Source organism: Ambystoma mexicanum, chromosome 2p, assembly GCF_040938575.1.
Source record: "Ambystoma mexicanum isolate Mex_15411 chromosome 2p, UKY_AmexF1_1, whole genome shotgun sequence".
In the NCBI taxonomy this organism is placed as follows: domain Eukaryota; kingdom Metazoa; phylum Chordata; class Amphibia; order Caudata; family Ambystomatidae; genus Ambystoma; species Ambystoma mexicanum.
The window spans coordinates 633,094,744-633,120,247 of record NC_090923.1 but is presented as its reverse complement, the minus strand read 5'-3'; the positions used below and the strand labels follow the sequence as shown (position 1 = coordinate 633,120,247).

Genomic DNA, 25,504 nt, shown 5'->3' with positions numbered 1-25,504 from the left:
GAATAGATAGGTCAATCTCCCCCTTTATTCTCTTGAACCTCTGGCTACACAGATCACTCCACTGAAACTCCACCCCCTTCTGCAGCAAGCACCTCATAACATACACATTATCTGCACAATTCTGTAAACATTTCTGGCACATTTCAATCATCCCAATGAACAATCTTAACTCAGCTTTAGTCCTAGGTTGTTCGACACGTTGTATACATGCCACCAAATCGATTTTGGGTCGAACCTCATTGTTTGCTATCTCATGCCCATGATATTCCACACTCTCCTTACTGAATATGCATTTCTCCCCCTTTAATGTCAGCCCTCTCACTGCCAATAATCAAAGAACCTGGATTCGAGGTGTAGCTCACTCTGATGATACAAAGAAGCCAAATCCAATTTAGTAAACTTGTTGCTTTACCTTATAAAACAAAGCATTTTATTAATATTTTATAACCGTTGTTACGCCACCATGATACACCAATTCAGTTCTCTCAAACTGACACAGAAGCGAATATCCCCATTTTATTTGCAGGCAACCACTAATGTAGACAAACATTCCACTGCCCCCGCTCTCTCAATTATTCCACCCTCACATAACTTGTATAATTCATCTCTGCCCCATTTACGCGATGCCAATGCCACAGAAGCCTGTCTCCGTTTTGATGCAAATGGGGCACTTCCTTCCCTCACTATTACCTGGTGCACGAACCCTGTGAACCTTCCAGCCACTTAAGAGAATTCTGTAGGACAATCTTTCATCTTCCAACCTCCTCCACATTTCTCACATACTAAACTGGATCATCTGCATTTGGGTCTAGCCTAATGTGGAGACATTTCTGCGCTCCCAAACCCAGGAATGACGCCCGTTTCCTGGTCACATAGACCTTTCTGGTAGCTTTTCTACCCTTAAATTGCAAGCTTGCTAAAAATAAAACAGAAGGGTCTATCGTGTCTAGATTATGACCCCATGGATTCACACCAGGAGGTAACAGGTTGGTAACATCACCCTCCAACCACACTTTCCATCACTTCCCCTGACATGAAGATAATTTTTGCTCCTGAGTCAGCCATCATCTGTAGTACTCTCCAATTCATTGACACACTCACCACTGGACTGTCAGTCATACACCTCAATCTCTTTCCTTCCTATCATATTAATCACATTACCATCAGGTACATCCTCATCAGACATAAATGGGGTCAGAGGCCCCTCTTCAATTAATATTACAGCTTGGCAATGGTCCACTTTGAATGTTTACGCAATAGTTAGCAAAGTGTGCCCTACATTTGTTGCAAACTACCTTCTTCGACAGGCAAACCTTGGATCCAGCAACAGTAACAGTCTGTACATACCTCCAGTACCAAAGTTCACAGCCCCTCTCGTTTGTTCACCACCCAAATTCCCCTCCTTTCTTGAGGTAAGCTACACAAGCCATTGAATGTTCCACACATTTCGCGATACTTAGCATCTCCTCAAGAGAGAGATCATCCTTCATCCTTAGTTGCTCTCAAATCTTATTACTACAGTGCACCATGAAATGGTCCCTTGTGTGCTTTACAAGAGTGGCACCAAAGTTGCTCAGTCGCTATGTCCTCCTCCATCCTCGTCGCCAATGTTGTCAAAGTAACTCTGGACCACACCACATAGATGTGCTGAAGGTTTATTGAATTAAGTTGCATTAAGAAAACAGATAAAACACCCTCGCAGTAATGTGCAAACTTACCCCTCACTTCACCAGAACCCTCTGGCTGTTCCACATATCATCCTAGAGGGATGATGCACACACATTCGAACCCCAGCCTTCATCTTCCAGTGTCCACTCATAAATCAACTCCACAATTAGGTCTTGACAGTCCTGCCCCAGTGCCAGTACCTGGAGCGTTTGGAAAGCGTCTTCCAGTATGATCAGTCATAAAGAAGGCATTAACTCAATGGGGTTAACTAGAAAATAAAGGCAACTTATTTGCTAGCTGGTGACAAGTTCCTGAAGTCTTCTCAGGGAACCTGCCCAAACTCCTCTTCCGATCGATGAAGCCTGGAAGCAAGTCAGTGGAGGCGAAGTCTGTCAAAGAGCACACTGTTGAGCCAATATTGCACAGGACCCTGGTACTGTTAGACATATGGTGTGGAGATCTAACTTTGGAAAGGCAGCATCTAAAATCCAAGCCAAGGGGTATAGATGCAAAGAAGAAAAAGCCCAAAACGCGTACACAATTAAAGAGAGCAGGCAAGCCCTGCACAGCTGCTCTCCTTCTTCTCCCACACAAAGAAAGGAATTGAAGGGTGGACCTAAAGCATGTGTGATGGAGGATCAGAAAATGCTGCTCTCTGCATCGACTGCAGTCATGTGCCCCTCACATGGATGACATCCTCCAATTGCAGAGGAATTGGACACACAAATGCTGCTCTCTGCAACAACTGCAGTCCTGTGCCCCTCACATGGATGACATCCTCCAATTACAGAGGAATTGGAAAAATGTATACTGAGAGATTTTTTGAAAAAATCACAGTACAAAGGGACAACAGCCAAAAGTCTTTCATTGGTGATAAGAATCTTGCAATGGCCTTCGGGAGTGTGGCTTAGGGCTCTGCCCAACTCATTGGGTACAGGGTAAAAAATGTGGTGCATAGGCTACTAAAAAGAGTGCAGTTTTTTCTTTTTGTATCAAGGGTTCCCAGCTTGACTATCAGGAATAGCGTGTCAATGCTGGAAAAACAGAATAGACATTTGTCTGATTTTGAACAAGTTTTGACTCTCTTAAAAACTACTTTACACAGAACTTTATATTATATATACTGTGTGGTTTATAGTTAATTTACTAGGATCAAGCAAAAAGATTAGAAAGCCTAATAAAATACTATAGACAACAATTACATAACGCATGTCAAAGTCTATGGGGCAAAATTCTCATACTCTTGTCGATCCTGTTCCTCTGACTGCAATTTGCTGTTTCATAAATAAAATATAAATTATACACTATGAATCAAAAGAAGCAAAATAAAAAGAGGTGCAACTATGTTAAAAGAGAAAACAATTGTCATAGCAAAAAGCTAAACTGAGTGTATTTTCATTAGAATATAGTCTAGATAAAAACTTTGACTCAACCATGAAAGATCATAGGTTATTACACATAAGTGTAATTGAGCTGCAATATTAGTTGTCTATGAATTGAGAAGTTGTACAACAGAAGGCAGTAAATCATATTCTTCTTCCAAATCTAAGACTGTTTCAAGAATGTTATCATCGTCGGCTGTTTTTGGCCTTTCAGTAGGTCCAAAATTGCTGCAGTGGTCTTCTCCAAAGAAGGATAATGCTTCATCTTTTAAGGGGGACACGCAAACTTTATTTAGCACATTCTCAAATTCCAGCTTTCCGGATAGCTCCTCTATAGTCTGAATACTTGTGTGTTCTGCAAACAAAAAGATAATCGTATATCACAACTATACTAAGATATATAATTAAGAAAGGAACGTTACTTACCTCTAACATGAGTTCTCCAACAGGGGTATCTTCCCCACAATCACAAACGGTTGATAATTCCCCACCACCACGGCTCGAACATTTTATAAAACAAAATTAATAAAAAAAACAATGGGCCTTACTATGAGTATGGTGCTAATTCAATAGTAAATCCACTGAAGCACCATCAAAATCATTTACTGCTACCACAACTAGTAGCAGCGTGGAATTACCAAGGGATTAAGAGCAGTTGTAAATTGTTGTTAATCCTCATTTTTGCACTCCATCAGGATTTTTTCAGATTCAGCATTGGGGATAATTCCAATGCATTATATCACCCGAGTTTTGCTGGAGGTAAATCCTCCACTTCACACCCAAAACTCCTGGAACGGCGGTGCATAAAAGAGGTGGTAATTCTGTTACTGCCATTTTGCTGCCCTTTTTTTACTGTGCTGCCATACTTATAGTGTGGCCCAATCATTTACTTTCCTTTGTCACAGACGGCACAAGAATCACGTCAAATTTCAGAGGCAGATCAAGGGTCTGTATTGAAATATCAAAGGGCCCTATGACCATCCCTCTCTCATCTAAATGCACCTCCTCCCTAGCTCATGCGTCCTTAGCCCCAGGTTAGTATACAGCGATTGTTGCATCACCTGCAATATGCTAATCGCTGAATTAACAAATATGTTGGCCTCTAGGGCCTTGGCCTTCTCTCATTAAACTCTCTTGGGAACTTCCTAACTTTCCCTACTCTAGCCAGTTCTTTGTGGTCTAAAGGGATGTGGGATGTGTGCGTCGCAAACACCTGCTTGTTTTGTACTTCTTCTTTCATGCTCACTTTCACCTGACCCTCTCTTCCTATTCCTACTGCACTCCTTCTCCCAGTCCTCTTGCCTCTATTGTATTCATCCTCTAATGTTACTACTCCATCCTCCTCCAGCCTAATACTCCCTCATTCACTCTACGACTCCCTAATCCACTCTATAACCACTTCGCCACACTATTTCCTCCTCCAAATGGCTGCTCCCCCTCCAAACTACCACTCCTCTACAAGCTCTACTCCACACTACAAGTACCACTCCACTCTCCGCTAACTCAGACACCCTCTTCCGCTTACTCATTCACTTCACATTCATTCCTTACTCTCCTTCTCTTAATCACACTTGCCACACTTTCACAAATTCACAACGCAGTACCACCTTCATTCACTAGCCAATACCTCACTTCTCCAGAAAAAGCCTCAGTCTTCCTTCTCCTTCTCCTCATCTGACCTCACCTGAATAACCTACACTTCTTCTTTCCTGTGGTCCCTTGTTATCCCCTCCCCCTCTATGGATTGGTTCTCTGTCCCTGATCAATCTGGCCCATGCTGCCACACCTGGGGCATTTTTATAAACGGCAAAGTTGCAAGTAGTGGGCTAAGTCCCACCCATTTCCTCCATGAGGGCCTCCCATGGAACAGACCCCGCAGGGAAGTCCCAGTTTTGCTAGAGTTTGTGTTCCTCAAGTAAGTCCCTGGTGGTCTACTGTGCTTGTTGGTGGTAATCGCCTCCATCATCCAAAAGCGCTGCACAGCATCGCTGACCACCGTACTCAGATGGGGATCGCTGTGCTACTCTAGCTTCGCTGATATGCTGGCAGCGTGTCACAGAAGCCTAGGGCACTGCCTGACTGTGGTCAGGTCACGGTTGCAAACCCCTGAGTGAGTATGTGCAAAAGTGGAGGTGAGATCTCCAAAAAGATTTTGCATGAATAATTCCTCAAACTGGGCATCAGCTCTTGTATACAAGCCAAACCAATGGTGCTTACAAAATGTGCGGATGGACTGGCATCATTCTGCCTTACTGATGTCCACCAAGGGAACTTTCCTGAGTAGGACATACATTGCTGCCCATCTCTTAGTTCAAAGTGCCATCGGACACATTAAAAAATTCACTGATTCAGGATACAATCCACCTTTAATCAACATTTTTTTAAAACTGGTTGCCCTTTGTTGAAAGAAACATAAAATTAAACTAGCTCAGCATAGTCAATGATCAGGAATCATGGGAGCTGCAGTCCAGAACATCTGTTGAGTTGCAGATTGCAGACACCGAGTTTAACGTCTGTGGTTCTGTTGAGGTAATTTTTTACATCGGTCTTGGTATCCAGAAAATACAGAGCTTGTCGTGCAGGGGTAATCAAACTCAAGGTTAGTAGTCTAGGTTAGTAGTCTAGTCAGCGGATTCAGATGGATTTCATACTCTATTTTCACAGCAAAGTAGGGTGAATTCTAAGGTTTTCAATGATTACCTTGCAGTGTTAGAATACTGTAAAAAGGTATTTCAGATACAAAAAGGCCTACATACTATACCGCATGGCTACCAGAATGACTGGGTTCCATGTGAAAGTCTTTACATTGCATAATACAGTCACACTAAAAGGTGTAGCACCCATGGGAACATAAGATTGAGCTACTAAGATAATGATGGTCTCCAAGCAGGAGGAAGCCTCCTATTCAAACCCTACTAGAAACTGCAGATATCATGCACTTTGAAGGAGGCCACCTCTTAAACCTCTACCTTTACTTACCTGACAATCTGTCAGGAGTCTGGCCGGGGAGCACAGGGCAAAGGCTATATCTCACAGTATGCATGGTAGATTAGGGTAGATTCCTGAGGCAATACTAGCATATAACAGAAACAGGGTACATACCAAGCTGATCAGAGATGAAACAGGTATTCACAGGAACTGCAGGGGCAGAAGCTGGCTGTAAGCAAAGAGACAGATAGAAGGCGAAGACATGCAAATATACTGGGCAACACGTATTGATCAGAATAAAGGGTGTACTGGAATATGATAAGGAGTCTCCATGGATTAGGGAAAGCCCTTGGAATCGGCACCAGCAAATTACTTTTAACGACTGTCATACAGCAGTGTCATGAGTTAAAAGTGCCGAAGAGACTGTTGTACTCAGTGCAAGGGTAAAACTGGAGACCATATACCGAGGCCGGTAAGACTCCAACAGAATAGGCGAAGGCCACAGAAGTCTTTCCCTTATCTGATCTGACCAGAGACCAACCCAGGGGTCACACTGTAAACGGACACAGAGCGAGGCACAACAGGGGACCAAGATGTAATACAGGCGGAAAGAGGTGTTGAAATAAGTAACCATGTACAGGACTGGATAGAGAAACAAAGTACAACGCAGAGACTGGAATATCAGAATACACAAGGCAAAGGACTCAGACCAGACAGGTTTCTGCCAACATAGCAAATAAGACAGATTCAGGAAACTCAGAGCACTAAGAACAGGCACTAGAACTTTGGACTGAAGTCTGATAATACCACAGGCAAGGAACAAACAAGAGAAAAACTGGGCAGAAGCAGGACAAGTCTGTGAATCAGAAATGCTTACAGAAAACAGAATGTTTACAGAAAGGCAGAAAAGATATCAGTAATGCTCTGAATGTTCTTAAGAGCAAAACAGGAAATGGCTTCCAAAATCAAAAGCTGGAAATCAAGGAAAGGTTCAGAAAACAGGCAGACTGCAAAAGCAGATTGAAAAGGGTGCTGCAAAGCAGTAACAAACATGATTCAAAAGCTAAAAATCAGGATATTCAGGAAAGGTTCAGAAACTGATCACAGGCGCACACAAGCACAAACTCCCAGTGGAAGCAGTTGACTGAATAACTGCTTCTGTTCAAAGTGTGCTTATACAGGCCCTCCCAGCCAACAGCCCAACAGGGTGGAGCTGATTGCAGCCTGAGGTAGCTGTGTCCAATTAAGCTCAGACCAGGCTTCATTAGCTTGCAGCAGTGAATGGCAATTAAAGCCTCGCCCTTTCTTGGTAACCTAGCATGCAGTAGCTTGAAACAGGTGAATGCAATCAGGGCCTCTGCAGCTATTAGTAGCTTGCGTGTACTAAATATGCCTCCTTCAGCCTGCTGCCTCTTGGACAGCATACATGTGCCAGAATGCATCCGCTGGTGTAACCCTAAACCCAGAGTGGAACATTAAATTAAATTGGTGCAAAACTGCAGCAGTAAAACAAGTAAATGATTGCAGAGGCAGTTTGTAGCTTTTAACCATGCAATTATGCCATGAACAGTGTGTCTGAATGCACATATGTAGCGGTGCTGGGTGGCATGCGGGTAGGATTGTGACACAATCTCCACAAGGAAAGCAACCTTGCTCGAGAGGTGTTTAGGTGATAGTTGTGCATAGGTTTCAAACGAAGCCCATATATTTGTTGGAAGTATGTCATGTTTCTGAGGAGCAGAGAGTGTTTCCAGTGGAGGGTATGATTTCTTCAAACCTTCTAAGAAATATTTGATAAACTAATCATTTTTATTTTTTTGTAAGCCTTCAATGCAGAACAATAGATTTTTATGGAGAACAGTAAATACATGTGATGAAGGGAACTGAAGAAAAAATCCCATTATGTAAACCATTCCGCCCTTTCTCTCTGACCTACAGTTCTCACTCTCCTCCTTCACATCCAATACCTCTTCCACCAACACAGCCTTCTTCAGCTTCCAATCCCTACTATATGACTCATTCTCCCACTTCCCACTGCTTACTTTCACCCCTAAGTCTCAGCATCCTCAGCCATGGGTCACCCCATTCATACTTTTTATTTTATTTGTTTGTAACACACTGAAAGCCAGCAGGCATCGAAGCGCTGTGACATTGACACAAAAGAACAACCATCAAAGACAGGACAATGGGGCGGCAGGAAAAGTGGGGGAAGTCACTCGAAGAGGTGTGTTTTCAGGGTTTTTCTGGAAACGGTCAAGGCTACCTCAGATCTTAGTGTAGAGGGACGGGAGTTCCAGAAGATTGCTGCTCTGACTGGGAAGGATCTTCCCCGTCCACTAGTGCGCTTATACTCAGGGCAGATAATCTGCCTTTTATTAGAGGAACGAAGGGTTCTGCTCGGGCAGTACTGTGGAATAGATGTTTTTAAGTAGGTAGGTGCTTGTCCAAAGATACACTTGTGCACCAAGGTTCCCGTCTTAAACAAGATCCTTTCCTTGATAGGGAGCCAATGAAGACTTTGTTGATGCTCTGAGATGTGTGCATGCTTAGAGACTTTTTAATGATGCATACTGCATCGTTTTGTAGAACTTTCCTTTTTTTATACTAGAGCTTGAAGCTCCAATCAACAGGGATTTACAATAGTCTAGCCTGGAGAAAATAGTAGCTCGAGCTGTTGTAGCACTGTTCCCTTCAGAGATGTAGGGGCGACTATTTCTAAGGAGATGGAGATGGTAATTACAGCTTTGACTCAGCAGGTTAACATGTGCCTCAGAGTTCAGGCTGGCCTCCACCTGGACCCCCAAAGTTTTTACCTTGGTTTGAAACGGTATGATGTTATCACCAATTGTAAAACTCTGAAAGGAAGGGCTTGGTTTCGCCCAAGCCCTTCCTTTCAGCCAAAAATGTGAATCTCCGTTTTATTGCCATCTAGACAAAGCCAATTGAACGACATCCAGAGTTCTATCTGCTGGTAAATGTTAGTGAGGGCTTTGTTGTCAATCAAATGATCCCCAGTAGACTCTAAAACCAGCTGGGTGTCATCAGCATAATTGGTGAAAAATACACTCAAGCCGCCCAGAAACGAACAAAGGGACCTTGTGTAAAGGCCAAACAAGATGTGGGATAGTCTAGCACCTTGGGGGACTCTGCACCAGATAGGGGCCGATGGTGAGACTGCTGGAGCCCACTGTATTTTGGATTTACGTCCACATAAAAAAGAGTGGATCCAGCTCCCTCCACACACTCATTTCTCTGCTGCTGCACAAATGGAGGCATACGTCTCGGGAGGATAGCTCAGCGGCAACGCGCTCGCCTTGGAAGCAAGATAAGACGGAGCAACACAGGTTCGATCCCCAGGTCCGCGCTTAGAAACCTCTGGGTATTAAGCGCGTTATAAATAACCAATCATTTCATATCATGCCCACTTGCATGAGGACCTGCAACTCTACCTATCTGCCATGAACTCACTCAAGTCCACTCTCGATGGAGCAAAAAGGGAATGCTACCTAACCCTCATTATCTCTCACTCCAACCATCCTCGCTGGCTACAGGGCACCCTTAACTCACTCCTCACAAGTCTATGACTATCAACTCCACTCTCACTCCTAATAACCTTGCTGAATACTGTGCTGAACAAAAATCCAAAATTAGAGACTCTTGCCTGACCTTCCTCACACTCCCTCCCTCCCCCTACATTTTACACTCTGCCTACTCTACAATTAACCTCTGCGTCTATCTTCCACTTTAGTCACACTAATAATGACAATGTGCTATCTCTGCTGATGAAGGCTAACCCCTCTTGTACCCCATTTGACCCTCTTGCTCTTCAGCTAGCTACGCCATTGCCCCTTTAGAGGCCTCTCACCTAGCTGAACTCATCAAACTGTCCTTCGACTCTGTTTGCTTTCCCTCTGTTTTCGGAACAGCCACAGTCATCCTTTCCTAAAAAAGCAAGGGCTGGACCCGAACCTACCAGCTAATTTTCGCCCTATCTCTCTCCTTGCACACTACTCCAAAGTCCTTGAAAGGGTTGCGTTCAGCCCTCTTACTAATTTCTTAGACATCCACATCCTTCGAGACCCCCGTCACTCCACGGAAACTGCTCTCATGAATGTGTCCAAATTCATAGCCTCTGCTAACCACTCCAACATATCCTCTATCCTAATTCTCCTTGACCTGTCTGCTGGCTTTGACACTGTCAATCACTTTGATCTCCTTAATACTCTTGTTCTTCTTGGGATTTGCGATCGAGCCCTTGCCTGAATGGAATGCTATGTTGCACCTTGCCAATTCTCTGTCTCCTGGAGCAACAACACCTCTCAACTCACTCCTCTAACTGTTGCTGCTCCACAAGGCTCTGTCTTGGGTCCACTCCTCTTTACACTCTACACCTCTGCTCTTGGGGCACTAATCTCCTCCTTTGGGTTCTCGTACCAACTCTTTGCAGTAGACACCCAAATCTTATTCTCTTTTCCTGAACTCTCTTCTGATCTCTCTATCAACATTTCCAACTGTCTCTCTGCCCTTAAATAATTGGATGACTTTGCACTATCTGATGTTAAACTCTACCAAAATAGAGGTGCTCTTACTCCCTGACAAAAGCTCTCTCTCATCTCTTCTGCCTATCCAGTTCCCACCTGACACTCTCTCCTACTCTTCTTCAGCTAGAAACCTCAGCATCATCTATGACCCTTCTCACACCTTCTCTACTTTCATCTCCAAAACCGGAACACTGCTTGTCTCAAACTCCAAAATATTAGGAACATCAGGCACCTCCTTCATTTCAACACTGCCAAGCATCTCTTAACCACTGTTGTCTTCTCTAAACTGGACTACTGTGAGCAGCATCCTCTTTGGTCTCCTGCCCACTCGACAAGATCATTAACTTCGCTACCAGGACTCTCTTTGAACTCCCTCACTTCACACCTACTTCCTCGTACCATCACCAGGCTGGATGGCTGACGATGCAAAACAGGGCCAGATTTAAATTTCTTCTCCACGCAATGCAGTCTTGCTTATTCTGATTAAGATTCTATCCTCTGCACTTGCTTGTTCTTCGGCAGGGATACCTTTTATGTCACGTTCTTCCTTTTGTGGGTCATTGTCAGACATCCAGTGCCATACTGGCACACTGAATCTAAGTTCCCAAGCGAATGGAAAGAAGCACATAAGAAATCACTCCCTACTGAAAGAAGTACAGGATAGAAAATTGCTGACTTCTGGGTCACTGAGTCTAAGATTCAAGGAGGGGTTACTGTTAGACCCCCCCCCTGCCAATATGGCAACTTAAGCAAAGATCTTACAGCACCAACACTGCTCTTCACCCTACTACCAGCAGTTATGTGTCTCCTGAAGCAGCAACACAAGTTGATTTTGTGAGTGGAATGTAGTTAACACACAGGATAGCCTTTGGTTAGTAGGAAGCATCCACAGATGCCAGATCAGAGGAGAGACAGTCAGAGACCAAACAGGAGAGAGGCTGCCATTTTATGAATGTAGATTCACTCTGCATATAACGTAGAAGGGTAGGCCAAACCTGTGACACTGCGCATAACTGTGTGGCTCAGGCCTGCTGCACCGCAGGAGACATGGATACATATTTGTGAGCTGTTGTAAGAGATGTCTGCCACTGCCGGGTCATACTTCCAGCAGGACTCTGCCTGCCATTTTATAACGCTGCTTCAACACAGGGCTTTCTGATTAAGCCACCAGATTCCAATCTCACATTGGGGAGCAGGACAGCCCTATGCCTCGGCTCCATTCATATGCAGAGAAAGCAGTATGTTTACAATTATCCTCTAGTGATCTGCAAATTGCCTCCAGTTTCTTAATGCACTAATCGATGTTGCAAACGTGCATGATTCCGAATGACTGGTTATTGATCCTTTACTGACCATACGTGCTCTGAAAGAACAAGAGAGAAGAGAGGATACAGTCCTTTGACCATTGAAGGGTGCACTACAACTAATCACTGGTCCTTAAGCACAAATCAGCCCATGCCCTCAATTATTGCGGCCACGTAAAATGCACCTGGAAGGTACACCTTGCCACAGGATGAGTGCTGACACCTCACTAGTAATCACCCCAACTGCAGCAATGGGGGAAGGGAGTCCACTTAATGTGTACTGGTTTATTTGCAAACTGCAATTTATTAAATATCACTAAGCCATCCGTCAGGAGAGATATAGCACAAGTGCCTAGGGCAACTTTAAAAAGGGCTAAAAATGATCCACCTTCGCCCTAAATATTTCAACCCGACACACTGGAGAAAGTAGGGGCCTTGCAGGCCTTTATGGATACCACTTATGTGAGACTAAAATCTAAAGAAGAGAAACGGGATGAAGCAATTAAGAGAATACATACTGTGGAAAAACACAGCAATATCTGATATCTGAGAAACTGTCCACAACTTGCCTGATTAGAAAAGGAGTTTCTGGTTAGCACATGGAAAATGTGGGAAATAAAAGTCACTGAAATAATCTTACATTGTTCCCCCCCCGGCTGCCCGAAAACAATGGGGGGAATGATGCATAAGGTTTCTGTCAACATTTATGCCTAAACCTCTGTGCATGAAAATGGAACAAAAATGGAAACATCATTGAATATTTAAATAGCATGTCTGACCTGCCAAGTGCATCGGCCCCGGTAGACTGTTTTCACGGAAGCACCGGCACTGTTAGCAACGGTGCTGGTGCTTCCATATCCCCACTCCCATAGAGTCCTATCTGACTGTATGGGAATGGGGACTTACGATTTCTGCTGCCTGAGATCCCGGGCCCCTTGGACTTGTGGCACCAGGATCTCAGGCAGCAGAAAAAGTGTTACATGGTTACAGATAATGATAATGAGGCACATTCATTTGCAGCTTCTGATCTAATGGATCACACCATACTTGCGGATAGACTATGTAGCACAGCTCACATCTCCTCATCAATCACGGAGTGGCTGAAGTACTTTCCTGCAGAACTTAAGGCCAGGGTCTTCTTGAATGAGGCTAGGGCAGAGGAGTTCACTGTAACATGCAGGGTTCCACAGGGCTCTTTCATGTCGCCTATGCTTTTTAACATCATTATGCTCCCTTTGTTTGAACAGTTGGATGAAGCAGTCATTATATATGCCAATTATGCAGACGACACGCAATGCCTTGTTCCTTTGACAGGGAACTATGCCATTGACTCCCTGTCTCTGAACTCCATTTACGATCAGTTCCAATCATGGATGGGAGACAACAAGCTTGCACTCAATGCTGCCAAAACAGAACTAATGGTTCTGGGCACTAATCCACAGTTGCGTAAATTGAGCCCTGAATATCAATCTTTTAATGTGACAGGTTGCACCATTACTACCCAGTCCAAGGTTAAGGCTCTTGGGGTATTCCTAGATCAAGAGCTTTCCATGAAAGCACAAGTAAATAGTCTGGTCTCCTGCACCTCATACCACCTGACATTGCTTGCACAGCTCCACCCTTTTCTGAATCCTACCCACTGTGCTACCGTCGTGCATGCCATAGGGGCAAAATTGGACTATTGCTCCAGTTTGCCGCTTGGTATTGCCAAAGGTGATCTCGCTCGCCTACAGGTGATCCAAGATAACGCGGTTCGCATAGCTGAGGGACTGTGTAAATCAGACTACATGCCAGCAGCCAGGGAAGCTCTACACTAGCTCCCTGCTTGTAGCAGGGTCATCTTTTGTGTACACCGTAACGCACAAATATTTGAATGGGCAGGGGCCCAAGTATTTTTTCTAATTGCATCTCCTGGTTGCCAGCTCAAAGAGCCCTAAAGTCGAATAACGTGTTTCTCTTGGAAGTTCCCCGCACTGGACTCTCCTGTGTAAGCCAAGGATCTTTTCCACACGCAGCACCGAAAAAATGCACTACCGCCAGACCAGAGAACTTGTACCTCGCTATTCAGGTTTAAGCAAGGGCTGAAAACAGTCCTGTTCTCTTAACAGTATGCCCGCCTTGACTTGACTTGGCTACCTCTCCCATCTGATTACTCTTTTTCCCTGTTGCGTGTTTGTTTGTCTTGTTAAGCGCCACCATGCCTCCGTGCTTTTGTTTACACACTATATAACTAAAATAAAATTAAAATAAAATAGATATACATTGTAAAAGGTACAGCAAACAAGAATAGCACATGTTTCCCTTCCCAAGAAATACACACAATCCCTTGGTCACAATACTAAAAATCCACATTCTCCCCAGAGAGGCGTCATTAGATAATAATCCTCGTAGGCTAAAGCAGCCAATGAATCACTACATAGCAATTTGAAAAAGCTTGAGCAGCTGATTACTTAAATAACAATTCCGAAGAGCTAGTACTGCCAAATCGTTTTTCACACTTAAACACAGGCTCTTAATAGTGTCTTTATCATGTGCTTCTTCAAGGAGTAATGGTAGGTTTGAATAATTAGTGAACAATTAATATAAGTCTGATGCAAGGGTGAGACATTTTGAGCAGGCCAACAGGGTTGTTGGTGGTTTCATAGCTGAATTTCCTGGTGAGCTGAAGTGCCCTGAGGTAAAAACGCCTCTTTAGCGCAGAAACGCACAGAGCAATCCCAAGGCAGTTTCAGTAGTTTGAGCAGGGCAAGGTAGCTACATACCCAACCACTTGGAGCTTCTATTTTTGGTTTTGACACATTTTGGTGATGCAGCCACCAAAATAACGCCAACACCATTGCCACAGAGAAGAGGGAGAGTAAAGGGGCGACAGAAAGCTGACTTTGTTGTTGCCATGACAACTGGAAATGATCCCATAGTTGGCTTGTTAGACTATTTTTCTCCCAATCAGGAGTTCTGTACCATATCATGTGAATGTGCCACTTTCAAAGCTAGAATTGTGTAGTGATCTTCCTATTTGCAGCCAGAGGGAGTTGAGCTACTTTCCTGACTCTGGCTACATGTAGATTTCCCTTTCTGGATACTATTACCCTACAAACGAGAGGTTTACAGTACCATTGACAGCATACAAATGTCCTATTATGTTGTCAATAGTACTGCACTTCTCCAATAAAATAAGTTGTGAGGACATCAGGAGGTTGTAGTTCATTGGATAGGTGCATCACCACTGACAAATGTTTTCTCCTGCTCACAACCTGTTTCCATTTCTATTTCATTTTACCCTGGTTCTTGTTTATTTTATTTTTTGGAGTGGATCAGTACCACTGACAACCTCCAGATGTCCTAATAAGAAATATCAATGTGATTTATTTGAGGACATCTGTATGTTGTCTATGGTAGTGTACCTCTCAAATAAAATAAGTTGTGAGGACATCTGCAAGTTGTAGTTCATTGGGTAGGTGCAGTACACCACTGACAACATATTGGTGCCCTTGTAAGAAATCACATTGTGATCAACACTACAATATAGGACAAGTACGACCAAAGGCTGCAATTATATAATTAACCAACAGATGTCACTCCTCACTTGCACTGTTGCTCCTTCCCCTTTGTGTTGTCCCTCCCCCCCTTGTAATGTCTCTCCAACCCCCTTAAGGTGTATCTCCACTCCACCCCTTGCGCTGTACCTCCTCCCCACCCCTTGCATTGTCGCTCCTGTGTATTGGTGCTGATTTACCTTTCATCTATTGGATTTTTCATTCTTCCTCTTGTTGCCATCTAGTTCTTGTTCCTTCCCCCTCAGTCCGATCACAGTTTTGTAAAATTTGAAATATCACTAAATTCGACCATTAAGAAAATCAAACAGCCTCAGAGGAAAGTCTTATGTCGTAACTTTTGTAAACCCACTCTATGGTCACTAGCTCTGCTCTTTGATCCCTATTTAGCCAATCTTCCCCAGTATAAATCGGCAGCAGATCTGTCAGCAGTATACAATAAAATGATGACTGAAGCTGTTGATACTCTTGCTCCTCAAAAACGAAGACCACAAAAGTCTACTCCCTCCAAAAGTTGGTATTCTTCAGGTATACAAAATTTGAAAATCGAGAAACTAAACGCACTGCGGGAATGGCAGAAAACACTATCTGCCACTGACAAAACCGAGTATTCCCGTGCTGTCAAAGAGCACAAAGATGCTATCTATGCTGCAAAAAAACGTCAGACACATGGGAACTTTTTAGGATCTTAAAAGAACTGGAGGATCCGTGCCCCAACAATCATACAGTTGAAAAAAACTCAGACTGGTGTGCCCAAATTGAAAAGACCATGGTCGGTAAGATCCAAATGATTAAAAAGACATTGAGACTAAGGTTATCCAATCGATTCCTGCTCATGTTCAATAAAAGCCACCCAGGTTTAATCCTTTTTCCTTTGTAGAAGTGACCGAAGAGGTGGTCCTGGGTATACTAAGAAAGTTAAAACCCACCAGTTGTAGAGGTGACATTTGTCCCGCTAAAGTTTTGAAGGCTTGTGCCCAGCTGATTGACCCTCTTATCACTAAATTTGTTAATGCTTGATTTAAAGTTATGTCAGTATCTCGAGACATTAAGCAAGCTTGGATCACTCCCCTCTTGAAGAAGCCCCCACTTGATCCAAGTATAGTAGGAAACTACCAACCGATTACCAACTCCCCCTTCCTTTTGAAGGTTTTGGATAAAATAGCACAGGGACAGATCCAGGCCTTCTTGAGCACAGAAGGCATACTAGGCCATAAACAGTTAGGCTTCCGGAGTTCCCATAGCACTGAGTCCACCCTTTTGGACCTCAAATCTAACATTCTTCCATTAATGGAAAGTGGAAAGACATCTGTGTGGATGCTCCTTGACCTGACAGCCGCGTTTGATCTGGTGGACTGTTCCATACTAGCCAGCAGACTGATTGAGAGGGCTTATTTCTCCAAAGAAGCGGTCAACTGGGTCATATCATTTCTGTCAGACAGGACTGCAAAGGTTTTCCATGAGGATGCAATGTCAGAGGGAATGACCTTGGAATGTGGAGTGCCACGGGGCGCTTGCATATCTCCAACTCTCTTTAATATATTCATGCCTACACTCTTCGATCAACTGGAAGAAGATGGTATTTGTTACGCTAATTACACTGATGATACTCAGTGTCTCTTTTCACTCTCAGGTGATCACCTCAACTGAGATCATCAATGCAACTTATAATAAAATTCACCTCTGGTTGTTGCTCAATGGCATAGCCCTGAATAACTCAAAAACAGAGATTATAATCTTGGGCACTGACCCTAAACTTCGCCATCTTGATCTAGCCTACTCTTCTTTTCAAATTGCAGACTGTCTTCTACCTACGCTTCCGAAAGTGAAAACTCTGGGTGTTACCATTGACCAATGTTATCTGGGTGTTATCAATGAGGGTACATATCAGTTGCCTAGTGTCAAACATGTCCTACTACATTAAACTACTTGCACAAATCCGATCATACCTGGATGTTACCAGCTGTGCCATCCTAGCCAAGGCTATCATCGGGATTTGTATCGACTATTGTGCCAGCATCTTACTGGGCGTTGGTAAAGGGAAGCTAAGCCGTCTTCAAGTTGTTCAGAACAACGTAGTGAGGGTGGTAGTTGGTCTGCAAAAAACTGATACACTGGCTTCCTGTAGAAAAGAGAGTCATGTTCCGCACACTTTGCATCTTGCATGCCTGCTTGTATGGCAAGAGTCCAGCCTACCTGGCAGCCCAGCTTAAATGGCTACCGGACCGATGCAGCCTCAGATCAACTACTCTTCACCCCAAGGCAAAACTGACACAGGTGAAAAACAGATGTTTTCCATTCTCGTCACCACGCCCATGCAACACACTTAAGCTGGAACACAGTCTTAGGTCAGGCTAATCAAGTTTCAATGTAAAATGCAATAAACTACAAACGCCAAACCGAATGGCTTCGCCAATGCTTGTTATGAATGGAGGACAATTGCATGAACTAGTACAATGGAATGTTGCACTCTAGGTACTTTCGTTATTATCAATAGTAACAGCAGCCAATTTGTGCTTTTGTGTTATCAACCGTTGTTACCGGACCGGCAAACTACGAGTTCTGCTCGCGGGTGCCTTCCCGCCTGCCAGGTCTGACCTGGCGGGCGTACCGGCACCTGCAAGCTGACCATATAGGATGCACCGGCACCATTCACGAATGGTGCCGGTGCATCCGGCCTCCCCATTCCCATTGAGCCCTATGCAGCTCAAATGGGAATGGGGAGTAATGCATTCCGGCGCCTGGCAATGGGGAAATACAGGGTACGCCAAGGCTGTAATGGCCCCGTATATCCCCATTGCCAGGTGCCGGAGAAATTAGCCGGTTCGGCGGCAACCTGCCGGTTTTACCGGCAAGGCTACTGCCAAACTTGTAATGAGGCCCATTGTCTTTGACATTACTCCAAGTCTGTTAATATCTGTGAGCCTCGTGATGGTCGATTGTTTCTTGAAGCTGGTTTTATTGTTTTACTGTTCCAGTTTTACCAGTTAAGGGATTTCCGCTTCTTTGAAACAGAGATCATAGAGCAGGTAGTGGACCATGGTCTTCAAACTTTGGTTGCAGAAAGGTGGAGGAAAGGATGTGGGAGTGGACTGTGGGTGTTCCTCAAGTCAGTCGAACATGCCCTGAAGTGCTGGACTTTTATGCTCCCTTTTGTGCTTGTTTTATTTTCTTTGTGGTCATATTGTAAAACAAACTGGTAGCCTATTTGTTTGGCACAAATTCAAAACGATGCTTGTGGATGGATCCCTTTGGTAAGGGAAAAGCTGACAGCCACATTTCTCAACGTTAGATGTATACTTACATAATCTAGTTGTAGCCATAGACACCCAGCTTGCTCAAGTTGAAAAAGTATCTGAGAAACTTGATGGGATCTCTGATCTATCAGTAAGTGCTCTTATGAGAAGCAAGACAACTGAAATGAACACTGTTTGAGAGAATTGAGCAATCAGATACTGTTACAAAGGCTATGATTTCAACACCCAATGGTAATTTTTAAACAAATGTTGCCAAGGGGGTAGGAAGAGCACAAGGCCCAATACTATTGAGACAGGTAAATCAAGTGTTAAAAATGTCTAATTTTGAAATCATATTGCTTCTCAGAAAAACATTGTGCATATATTGCCAGTGCCAATATTGGCGCACAAATTGACAATTGCAATGCACTTTATGTAGGTGCCTCGGACAACATTATCCAGCAGCTGTAAGTCTTTCCGAATACGGCTATGTCACCAATACACCCAAGCACCCTCACATTTCATCTGTGCTAAGAAAACTACACTGGCTACCCTTAAAGAGTAGGATTGCTTTTAAAACGTTGACTATCGTTCCTAAATCATTGTTTGGTCAAGCACCCCTGTATATTAAAGAACGTTTCAAGCTGCTCATCTCTTTGCATCGACAGAGAGCAGCCATGCGTGCAACACTATCTACCAAACGCTCTAGGGCATTTGGCTGTTCCTACACTGTTGCTGCAATTAACCTCTGGAATGCTCTTCCTGCTTATGTATGAGATCTTCTTGCATTTAGAAAAAAGCTTAAAACTCTCTTGTTTAGATGAGGTGTTGCCTCTGCCTATTTGTACTGTATTGTAGTTGACACTTATATTGCGCCTTTAACCCTTATTATAGTCTCAATGTGCTAGTGGTGGCAAAGCCCTTGGGGATCGAAGTCCAAAATGTGGGAAATCACGAAGTAGGTTTAGAATGCGTGTGCTCCGATGAAAGCAACCCACGAGATCATGCATGTGAATGGGTGCTGAGAGAGGTTGGGAGGAAGCATGAGTGAAAGAGACTCGTTATGTGGCCAGCTGGCCTGAATTTATCATAGGTCTTTGCTGCATACAGATGGCAGAGGTGTTGAGACGTAATCTGGTGTAAGCATGCGGAACGGTTATGTGACCAGTGAGACCAAATTTGTCAGTTGTTGCTTTATTCTGATACATGTGGGTAGCCATGCCTGTCGCCGGTGTCCACCGGAGTGGTGCGTTTATACGTACCTAGAAACTTGGGTGGCGATTTGTTGTAGATGCACCTGTTTGATCTGGTAGTGCCATCCTCTGTTGATTCTTGCTGTTGAGACAAATGGTTAGTGACACAGGCTAGCCTTCACAAATTACCACTAGTAGAACATGGGCTATACTTTCAATCTCTTCCAGGCGAAGAGCATGGCGAATCTTCACAAATAGTGTGCACGCACTAAACCTTCACAATTGTTACAAGTACCTGTCATGACCCTTGCCCCTGGCCCTCACTGGCAAGTCAGCCTTCCAGTTAGGGCGAGGTCAAAGGCCTTAAAACCTCATCCAAGACTCTCTTGGAGTCAGTCCTGGCGCCTTTGGCGCCAGGCTCATAACCATCATGAAGACCAACATTAGAATGGGACTATTTACTTGGGACTATTTAACTTGGGGGGGAGGGGTTCAGCCAACATGGAGGCACACACATAGTTCAGTTACAAGGAAATGAGCTATGCGGTCTAGTCTTTTGGGTGTGGCAGGCCTGGGATTACTTTACCTGGACTACTTTGGGTGTGGCAGGCCTGGGAGTATTTTACCTGGACTACTTTACCTGAGACTATTTAAACCACACCCAAACAGCAGAACATGCTTTGCGTTATTCTGCTGTGGGCAGCGTAACCCTCAAATTGTCCAGTTCTTTGATGCCAGCTTACCTGAAACCAAGGACCTGCAGAGAGAGAGAAAGAACACTACGAAACTTACCTGGAACAGTATCCTGTCTTCAATCCATCGTTGACTTCAGTTCCACTCACCTGAAGGTACGAACTCCATCATCTGGCACCGCATGCATCCTAGAATACCATAACCTGGAAAGAGGAGAAAGAAAGACAGCATTAGTAAGCGTTTACTCACGTTTCCTCCCGCATGAAGAAAGCCACACAATTCTTACCTGGGTAGTCATCTCCTGGTCAGTATCATTGCTGGAACATTACGGCGCTCGGCGAGGAACATCGCAACCTGCAAGGAGTGAAAAGACACAGGTTAGCAACATAAAAGGCGAAACAGCGCATTGCCTACCGGCCCATGCTTATCTTCAAACTGCATGACAACACCAAAATACCTTTCCATACCTAAAAGGAAAGAAGCAAGACATTATTATTCGAACTAAATGGAACATAAGAACTGCATATAAAGACTGTAAAGCAGCAAACCTACGGAGTCGTAGCAGGCCTGTATTCCCACAGGGGGCTTGCACCAGTGAAGTAACTTGGTCGCTGCTCGCCCCCACATCTACGCGGCCCTGCCACGAGGAGCAGGATGGAGAATCCACCTTTTACAATATTAAGGTGAGGAGAAGGCCCAAGGAGGAGGAAGGAGTTGATGCCAAGGAAGGTGGGAAAACATAAAGACAATCTGGTATTGAATCCATCTCTCCTATATTGCAAACCCATCCTTAACCAGAGGCATTACCAAGGGACCGGGAGAGGGTTTGAGAGTGCAAATCATCCAACCAGGGCTGGGTGGCGTCCCCGTGGATACCAGGTGAGCGTAACAGTACCATGAATGGCCAACCCTAACAGTTCATCCAAGCGCGATATCCTGCCACCCCTTATGTCCTTTCAGCGATTCAGGGCAACTCCCCAAGTTCGATCAGGTGTAATACATGAGAAATCCCCACCTGCCCTTCAGGAGTTAGACATAACCATGGCAGACATTTCCTCCAAGAGCAATGCATTGCCAGACACCACAATCTTTCCAAGTGCCACAGGGGTGCAGTTCTATCACGACATCTTTGATTGTGATTTGCTTGTTTCCTTATACATAACAGGTGCAGTTAGAAATCAATCTCGTGAGATCTCATGGTGTGAAACTAGGAGAGTGCGGGAGCCGGATGTCTTATTGATGCATTTTGGGTGGTAGGGGCTGTCATGAGACTTGGTTGGTGTGGACTAAGGCTTGGGAGGCAGAATGGTTGAATTACCTGGCCAACGTAGTCCCCTTGAGAGGGGGGCATGTAAGAGCAGTTACATTGGCAGGCGTACCCAAGAATGGGTACAATGTCCGGCGGTTAGTTAATGTTTCTGTAATGCTTAGGGATGTATATCGTGGTACATAGATAGATGCTGTGCCTAGTGTGTTTAGTGGTTTCTAGTGGTTCCTAGGCAGGGCGTCACGATGACAGCTTGTGTCTGGCTAGCAGTTACTCGAAAACCAACATCAGGATTTGTGTTTGATAGTGTTTGATGTGAGGGCCGCTGCGATAACCGCCGGTGCTGCCTGGTGGTGTGAGGTCGGGGCTGCCGTGATAATGGTTGGTACCACCTGGTGGTGACTGTTTGTGTGCTCGGGTTGGGTATTGGAAGGTTAGGGACGGGTTTTAGGATATTGTGGGAAATAGCCAGGTTTTGAGGACTATTTGGAAATAAAGGTAGCCCGATCATAGGTTTCTGGAGGGTTGGTAGTGGATGATATTTTCCTGTGGGAACTCTGGTCCCATATTATGGGGGGCTTGTTGTGTGATGCACATGGCTTTGAAGGTCGCCTGTCGGCTGATAGGGAGCCAGTGTAGTACTCTGAGGGTGGGGGTAATATGTTCTCTGGGTGAGAGGGCAGGGAGGAGTCTGGGTGCTGAGTTTTGGATTCATTGGAGTTTCTTGAGCTGGAGTGCAGGGCCGCCAAGATAGAGGGAGTTGGCATAGTCTAGGCGGGAGATGATGATGGCAAGTACTGCGGAAAATCTGTAGGGATAGGAGAGATAGGGAAACATTTGCTTTAGGAAGTGTAAGTGGAAGTTGCAAGATCTGTATAAGGAGTTGATGTGTTGGGGGAGAGATAGGTCCATGTCCATGGTGCATCCAAGATTTTTTACGTGTATGCGGCAGGTGGGGCGCCAAGGGATTATGGTCAGGGTGTAGGTTGGGGAATGAGAGCAGATTTGCAGCATAATAGGATTTCTGATTTTCCCTGATTGAGGATAAGGTGGTTGACCATCATCCATAGGTCAATAGCTGAGAGGCAAGAGGCAAGGTCGGGAAGGGGGAGGCTGGAGTCTTGGGAATTTTAAAAAGATCCGAGCGTCGTTTGCATAACTGTAGCAGATAAGGTTGTGAGAGAAGATGAGTGCCGCCGCCAGTGGGCATTTGTCTTGCCTGATTCTTTTTTTTTTTAAATTAGGTTTTAACATATCATAAGAAACACAACACACAGAACAACAGTCTCAACTACAGTGCCCACACTACAAACCTCAAACTACCACCTCCCTCCCTGCCCCACCCCCTTAAACTCAGCCTACACATTATTCCATTAATCAATACGATTATTGCATCTGTTTCCTCCTGTTGTTGCATATTATCCTTCACTCCTGAATTCGCGAACAGTGTTACTGTCAGCGCTATCCATCTCTGTATATCTATCCTGAGCACCAGTATTTGCGTTTTGAGCGTCTTCTCCCACACCCCTGTCTCCGCTGTACACCACTTCTCTAATTCCATCCACCATCTGCTTACGCTTGGTTCTCTCGTGTCTTTCCATCCCATGGCTATACTGCGCTTGGTCATGATGTAGATTAAATCCTTTAGTTTATTCACCGGCTTGTCGTTCTTATTTATTTTTTTTATCGCCCCAGCATGCAGGCTTCCGGTGTATTGACATCTAGGTCTACACCACCCTGGGCTGCCTTTGTTGCCACTTTCTCCCAAAACCCTTGTACGACTGGGCATCCCCAAAACATTTGGGGCACACTTGTTTTTCAGCCCCTTTGAATGTGTAGAAAACTGCCAGAGCGAGATATGCTCTGTGTACTATACACAGTTGTATTAGCTGCAGCTTAGCATTCCGGGATACCTTCTTATGATATTGCGTAATTCCTTCCCATTTTTTCTCCTCAAATGACCTCCCCAGTTCCCTCTCCCATTTGCTCTTACAATTCAGTTCAGCCCATGCAGTACAGCTCAACAGGACCTCGTGACCACCTTCTGCCACTGAGCGCAGCATCTCAACCTCCTCATTTTCAACGTCCACCTCAATGACATTAGGCCATCTCCTGCACATCAACCCCAAAACCGTGTTGTGTAATAAGAACTGTCCCGCTTGCAACCCAGACCCCTCCCGCAATTCCTCAAAAGCTTTCCACCTACCCTCGCCCCTCAAATCACCAACAGTAGCCACCTCACACGACTCCCATCTTGATTCTATCGTGGTCCGATCACTCGCCCTGTTTCCCAGAACCGCCACTATTGGTATCTGCGGAGAGAGCGGGTCTGGTATTCCCACGAAATTCGGATGCCCAGTTTCACCAGGCAACAGTTCCCCATCTGTCTCCCCGCAGGTGCCCAGAGGAGGTCTCTCAGGTGACGTCCCCTTAGCGTGGGCTACAGTAGTGTTGTCTCTACCGTGGGTTCATCAGACATCCGTGCTGCAGTTGGCACGCTAAAAAATACAACTCGCAATTTGGCACCCGCAGCCCTCCCTCGTGGTACGGCCTCTGTGATGTGTTCAGGGCCACCCTGTGCTGTCCCTCCTGCCACAGGAACCCCATGCATAATTTCTCCAGATCCCTGAAGAAGCGCCCCGGTATGTCATATGGGACATTACCGAAGCAGTGCATGAGTCGTGGTAGTGCCATTAGTTTTAGCAGTACTGCCCTCCCCATCATCGACAAGGGCAGCTTACTCCAGAACCCCATAGAAGCGACTAGCCCTGCCTTCGTACGCATTGTGTTATATTCATGCTATTGGGAGGGGTCCCGATGAAGGTTGATACCCAGGTACCTGAACGAAGTCCTGCACCACGGCAGGGGGAGAGTTGGCAACTTCCCTTCTTCCAATAATACGGTGGCTGCTAGTGGGAATAGAGATTATTTCTTCTTGTTTACTTTAACGCCTGTGAGCTTGCTAGAGTTGTCCAGCACCTCCAGCATATATGGCAGGTACATTTTGGGGCCCCGCACGTACAATACCACATCATCTGCGTACATCAATATCAGATGTCCACTCCCATCTATGTCTATGCCTACATCCCCATATTCCTGCCTCAGATATGCCGCCATGGGTTCGCTGCTAGTATATATAACATCGGGGACAGCGGGTCCCCCTGCATAGTGCCTCTATATAGTTGCCATGCCACTGAGTTCCTACTGCCTGTCTTGACCCTAGCCATCGGTTCTGTGTATATCAGGCGCACCCATCTCATGAACTGTGGGCCAATCCCCATCTTCTCCATCGTGGCATGCAACCAGTCCCAGTGCACTGAGTCGAATGCCTTTGTAGCGTCTAGAAAGGCAACCGCACTGTGTGTGGGCCTGTCTGCAGTACTGTAGATCAGATGGTGGAGATGTCTCAGATTCTCAGAGATACTCCTTCCGGGCACATACCCAGTCTGATCTGGGTGGACCAGGCTGTATATCACACGCCGGAGTCTGCTTGCCAGGACTGCTTTGAGGATTTTGCTGTCCTGATTTAATAGGGACAGTGGCCTATAGGATCCGCAGTCCGGGCTATCTTTGTCTGGTTTGAGCAGCGCCACTATCAAGGCCTCTCTCATACTTGCGGGCAGTATCCTGTCCTCAAACGATTCATTGTACACCTTGGCCAGCAGTGGCGCCACTATGTCCACATATTCCTTATAGAACTTGCCTGGAAGACCATCCATCCCTGGTGTCTTCCCTGCC

General features: G+C 45.1%; 1 protein-coding gene across 1 annotated transcript in view; it reads right to left on the bottom strand.

The window, feature by feature from the left end:
• Window positions 1–1,640: 1,640 nt before the first annotated feature.
• C2PH3orf62 (chromosome 2p C3orf62 homolog) overlaps window positions 1,641–25,504 on the bottom strand; it is a 304,369-nt gene continuing 280,505 nt past the window's right edge. Inside the window, exon 4 of the mRNA XM_069643038.1 lies at window positions 1,641–3,405. Coding sequence (XP_069499139.1) covers window positions 3,158–3,405 — 248 coding nt within the window. The 3' untranslated portion in view covers window positions 1,641–3,157. The remainder of the gene's footprint in view (window positions 3,406–25,504) is intronic.